At 33.7% G+C, this 6,109-nt stretch overlaps 1 protein-coding gene across 2 annotated transcripts in view; it reads right to left on the bottom strand.

Annotated features, from left to right (window-relative positions):
• LOC117113496 (aqualysin-1-like) overlaps window positions 1–6,109 on the bottom strand; it is a 28,463-nt gene that overhangs the window by 18,043 nt on the left and 4,311 nt on the right. The window contains exons 1-2 of one of the 2 annotated variants that reach the window (XM_033256844.1): window positions 5,628–5,760; window positions 1,069–1,201 (exon numbers count right to left, since the gene is read on the bottom strand). In XM_033256844.1, the coding sequence (XP_033112735.1) occupies window positions 1,069–1,201; window positions 5,628–5,756 (262 nt within the window). In that variant the 5' untranslated portion in view covers window positions 5,757–5,760. Of the gene's footprint in view, window positions 1–1,068; window positions 1,202–5,627; window positions 5,761–6,109 lie in introns of those variants that run through there. The other variant, XM_033256843.1, reaches the window with a different exon arrangement.

Raw genomic sequence — 6,109 nt, 5'->3', positions numbered from 1 at the left:
TATATATATATATATATATGTATGTATATATATATATATGTATATATATATATATAGAGCGACACTCTTACGCTGACGAAGGCAGCAGGTGCTGCCGAAAATTTCGTTGAATAAATGTACATGTCTCAAATTATGTCAAAGTGTCCGGCGTTTATGTTAACAACTGCAGTGTTATTTTATACAATCGAGACATACGTGGAACTTCATCGACTAAATCGATCAGATATGAATTTTTATATATATATAAATATATATATATATATAATTCATTGTTTTCATTACGTTATTTTTTTATGATGATGTATATTTTACTTTATTCTGTTTTACCAATAGACATAGTACAATAAGTCTAGTAAATATATATTGCTATTTATAATTATTTATTAAATTTCGGGAAAACACCAAAGGTTTTACAATTTTTTTAAATGTTTGACATCGGCTTCTGCTTTTATTGTCTTTTTTGTAAGCTGGATTGCAGACAACTTGAGAAGCTTACAAAAAAGACAATAAAATCAGCAGCCGATGTCAACTTTTTTTTTATTATTTTACTAATTTTCAATAAATATTATTTTCAAGCGTTGGAACTCAATATTCAATCAACTTAAAAAAATGTCCCGAACATTGGGAGTTTCAAATCACAATATAAAATAATGTTATTTAAGAGATACTACTCGGGAATCTCCGCAACACAATTAATATAGAATAAATAATTTTTATTTTTTTATGAATAGTTAAAACAAAAACTAGTATCATTCTATCTTACGTTTAGTAATATTGGACATCAGTACTGAATTGTAATTGTGGTAAAATAACATAAAAATACAGGTGTCTCTCTAAAGATCAGTTTTGGAAAAATGGATGTTTGATCTTTAGCAGTTTTGGCCTTTGCCTGTGAAAATAAGAATAACATTAATTTGGCCGCAAAAATGTAGCCTTTATTTAAATGGATTTTTTTTTTAAAGAGAGACTTGTATTTTAATTATCAAATTTTTATTATTTAGTATTAACAATATCATCATTATTATAATGTATACTAGACATTATAATGTGAAACCTCCTACTAATTACCCGTTGATGAATATTCTGAATCAAGTGGAAGGTTCCGCTGGTCAATACGATCTAATCCCCAAACATCGGTGTACGCAGACGGTTCACATATCGCATTTTTTTCGACATACTTTACACCCTTCATTTCAAGAATCTACAATGAAAAAGCAAAGAATCCGAAGTAAGGATACTTGAAATACAGTTCATGATATATACAGATTGATTCGAGGCGGCGAAATATTGCAATTTGCATGTTTAGTCATCCAGCTGAAACACAATGAGGGCACCGAATAAAATTGAACCGGAGAGTATGTGTTTACTGAATATGAAACAAATGAGTTGAGGTGTCTTTTCCGGAAGACAACTTTATAAATGAAAGGGGTGAGCATCATTTAACATGATAATCTTGTCTTTTCTTATAGGTGCTCAGATGTATTTACCTCATTGATTAATTTGTGCAACTTTAATTTAAATTATCAATTTAAAAATGAACTAATACAATTTGTGTTCTTTATTATTTACCTTTATTTGAAAAAAAATAAATTTGTTTCTGATAAGTCAGCTACTTTCAACAAAAGAAGTTCTGATAGGCTTAATGATAACAATAATAAAATAATGATAATAAACTTACAATAGAATAACAAACTACAGGGTATTCTGTGAGTGCGTACCTCCGCCCACATCAGAATTCTCCTCAGTATAATTTTCCCACGCATATTGTTCCCAGAAAAAAGAATAAAGGAAAATAAAAAAGTAGACACCATGGGATTTGAACCCGACGGCGGTAGTGTGGAAAACATCCATCTAACCAATACATCAAACTGTTTTGACATAATATGTCTTTGAAATTAAAGTCAGACTCTGGAGTAAAAACAAAATTTGATATGTTGTAGCACTGATTTTTCTAAGACAGAAAAAAGTTGTCTGACGAAAAACTGGGGAACGGTGAATGATAGACAGACTTTTGAATATTTAAAAAATGGGGGGGGGGAGGTGTAAAAAAGGCGGTTACGCCCCTTTTTCCCCAGTTTTTAAATATTCAAAAATCTGTATTGACCAAGTATGTGATGGAAAACTAGCGGCTGTAGACAAATAAACAAAAAAAAAATGTTTTCGTTGGTTGTGACCTTGATATAATCCTTCAAAATTTTATCAGCTCTACATCTTTGGTATTGGAATATTGCGGCAAAGTTTGACGAATTTCTAATAAAAATTATGGGCTGTAGGTTGTTCACAAATAATATGCCGACAGATAAATAAATGAATGCATGAATGAACGAACGAACGACCGAAGTAAAGTAAAGTAGACACTGGAAAAATATAACCTCCTACCAACTCCATTGGCTGAGGTTATAGATGTTTTTTTCAGATAGTAGTACAAAAGAAATATTATAATCCGGTGGCTTATATCATCTCGTGGGAATTTCGTGATCATTTTTTTTTTTAATTATATACTTTGAAGTATGCTGAACCAAATAAAATGAGTCGCCAATTTTTTTACGCTCATCTTCATATGCAAATTAGCTGAAATATGCAAATTAGGTCTGAAATGTAGGGTATTATATCTTAGTAACCACATGTCGTAGAAAGTTGCTTCTTTCTTAAAGTTGTTCAGAACATGCATGTTTCTATTTACCCTAATGGAACATTTTCTTCAAAAATGACCGGAAGTGCCATTTTGCCGACCTTATTAGCATAAATATGCAAATTAGGGGTGGAAATATAGGGAGCTATATCTTGAAAACCACTGGTCGTACAGAGTTGCTTTTTGCACTATAATGGACAATTTTCTCTAGAAATGACCGGAAATTGCGTTTTTGACCTTTGACCTCAACTTTGCGTGATTGTAATATCTTGGCAACAACTGGTCGTATAGAGTTGCTTTTTTTAACAAAATATTTACAATATGCACATTTATACTCTAACAGAATAATTTCTCAATATCAACTACAAACTGTTTTATTGACCTTTGACCTAGCTTTGCAGTATATAGGCCTATTGGTTGCCAAGATATTAAATTCATGCGAAGTTGAGGTCAAAGGTCAAAAACACAATTTCCGGTAATTTCTAGAGGAAATTGTCCATTATAGTAAATATAAATATGCATGTTTTAAACATTTTGCTGCAAAAAAACAACTCTGTACGACCAGTGGTTTTCTAGATATAGCTCCCTATATTTCCACCCTTAATTTGCATATTTATGCTAATAAGGTCGGCAAAATTGTACTTCCGGTCATTTTTGAAGAAAATGTTTTATTAGGGTAAATAGAAACATGCATGTTCTGAACAACTTTAAGAAAAAATCAACTTTCTACGACAAGTGGTTATTAAGATATAAGTACCCTACATTTTCAGAACTAATTTACATATGAAGATCTCATTTTATTGGATTCAGCATACTTCAAAGTATATATTCCATCCAAAAAACTAAAGTGATCACAAAAATCCCACGGGAGCCCATTTTTTGACATATGCCCCCGGACTATTACCTTAATTATATCACGCATATTGCAATCTTAATGAATATGTTTAAAATTATTATCCTCCCCCCCCCCCAAAAAAAAAAAACGGTTCTTCATGCTGTTGCTGTTGCTGTCGTTGTTGTCGGTGTCGTCGTCGTTTTCGGTGTTGTTCTTGTCGTTGTTGTTGGTGGTAAATTGTTTGCTACCACAATCATTGTATCATTGTATACCACTATAATAATTATCATCAATTTGCATGAAATATTTATATTTCATGTGTTTATACAATAGTGAATTAATTTCATTTTTTTATTAATAAACTGTTAATTTAATACTAGTTAAACGCAATTGCGCTGTATTTGTTTTAACACAATATTGTTTCAAACTCGTCGCAGTCAAAATCAATGGAGTTTCTCCGAAACGCATTGTAAATCGAATATCGTCATGACAGTACCGTACTGTACTCACAAACAACCCATTTCGAGCAGGGCCGGCTGTGTTTATCAAAATACAGTTATAGCAATTTATTACTCATAGCAATGGCAGCAGTTATTTGTGCTAGCGAGAATGGAAACGCTGTATTTAGGTGCATTATGCGTTAAATCTAACCTAAGTATAACAATTATGCATTAAATCTAACCTAAGTATAATCATTTTCCGCTAGTGTACGATTCTATGGGGTGCCATACGCAGCAAAACTCCATTTTTAAATCAAAATGTAATTGCAAAATTCAATGTCTAATTTATCAAAACGTAGGCGTAAATTTCTCAAAAATGTAGACTTAGTTTCCCAAAATGAAGCTTTAATTTTTCAAAACGTAGTTCAAATATTCCAAAATGTTGTACTAATTTCTTTAAAATGTAATTCAAATTCAAAATGTAGATCTGACTTGATCAAACGCCCTCAAATCGTGCAATGATTCATAACTGGGTTAGTCTAGGCGATGGACTAGTAGTAGCAGGTATGGCAGAGGAGACCCTCGGCGTCCCCCTGTCTGGCCGTAGGCATTAGGCCCTACATAGGGCCTACATATAATTTTGTTCTTTATTGAGTCTTTAGAATTGGTCTAGAATATTCCTATTATTAAAACGTTCACTTTGTTTAGTTTATGAGGGTTTATTGATTCAATGAATTTGTCCATACTTAATAGTAATTGAATTTGAAGTAAATTTCTTCGGGCTCCAATAGGAAGCTTGTTTTACGAAAGTAATTTTCATATTACATTTCAGTTTTCATCGCGGTGGTGCGCGATATCTTCGAGTGACGATTTTTTTTTTCTGCACACGAACCTAAAAAAATCAATCCAAGCGTCCACTATTAGAAAAATTATTGGACGGTGGGAAATAGGCAAATAACATTGGGAGTTACAGTGATGACGTCACGATTGACTTAGTATTTTATAGACATATGAGCGAAGGATAACTCAATACCATAATCAACTCAAGTTTGCGCACAAAAAAATCAATTAAAATAGGCTTAGGAACTAAGCCTAGTTGCGCAGAATCGTGATAGACCTAAGCCTTGCTGCATAATACTTTTATTGGTTGTAGGCTGTATTGAGAGGCATAGGGGGCCTAGGCCTATTTTCAGTAAAAATTGCGCGGAAATTGGCCCTTATTTTTATTTAATTCTAGGCCTAATTCTTTCCCGCGCAAGCCTTATTTTACAATACTTACTGTAAGTAAGTATGTAAGTAAGTACCTGCTATGCCTTCTTCCTCTAGTAGGCCAGACTAACTCCTTAGGCTAGAAGCTGGTTACACTAATAGTTATCAATAAACCTTGTAATAATGCGTCCTGGCTGGGCTAGCTAGGCCTAGTAGCTTATCGTTTTATAGGCTTGTATTTTTAGAGGTAGAAGATAACTGTCAAGTTTTTTTGGTAGTTTAGCGTAGCTTCTAGCCATGAAGGCTCGTACAGTAGAAGGATGCACAGCAGGCTACCTATTGCTTACCTAGGTTCGCTAGCCGTCCTTGCATTTTCAAAAAACAAATTAAAATATTTTGACATTTTATACTGGTTAAACATCCACCGGGGAGGCTTCTTTTACTGCGTAGCGTAAAAGGAGTGATTCTAGTAGTATAATACCTATGTATATATAAAAATATTGGATCCTACCTGATCTAGTTCTTCTTTATCCAGATCACTTACGACTGCTTTTATGCCATTTAAAGGCCCGTTGATTGTTTTGCTTTGTGCAATACGTCCTTTTCCAAAAGATCTTACGCTGTCAATTTTTGTCCTCATAGCCTCTGTATCTTGGTCATCCTGTTTAGAGGAAAAACACAATGTATGCGAAAATGTTTGAAAGTGGGAATCAGGGGACCAGGGCCGCCCATCTAGGAGAACTTGTTCTTCCTTTCTCTTCTTTTCGAGGAGAAAAAAAACAATTTCTCTGGGAGAACAAAAATTATATATTTATTATATGACATAATATAAATTCTAAAATTGAGTAAATAACCCTTCAAACCCCCAAAAATATTTTTCGGGGCTTCTTCCACTAAACCACTTCCGAGGGATTTTAAGCGAAGCCCACTTACGGGGACATTGTCTCCCCCCCCCCCCCCCCCCCCCCCCCCGGGCAACCCCCCCCCCCTTCC

The sequence above is a fragment of the Anneissia japonica genome, unplaced genomic scaffold, assembly GCF_011630105.1.
Source record: "Anneissia japonica isolate Jap-2015-1 unplaced genomic scaffold, ASM1163010v1 scaffold493_len2256704_cov171, whole genome shotgun sequence".
Taxonomy (NCBI): domain Eukaryota; kingdom Metazoa; phylum Echinodermata; class Crinoidea; order Comatulida; family Comatulidae; genus Anneissia; species Anneissia japonica.
This window is presented reverse-complemented; position numbering and strand designations above follow the sequence as displayed.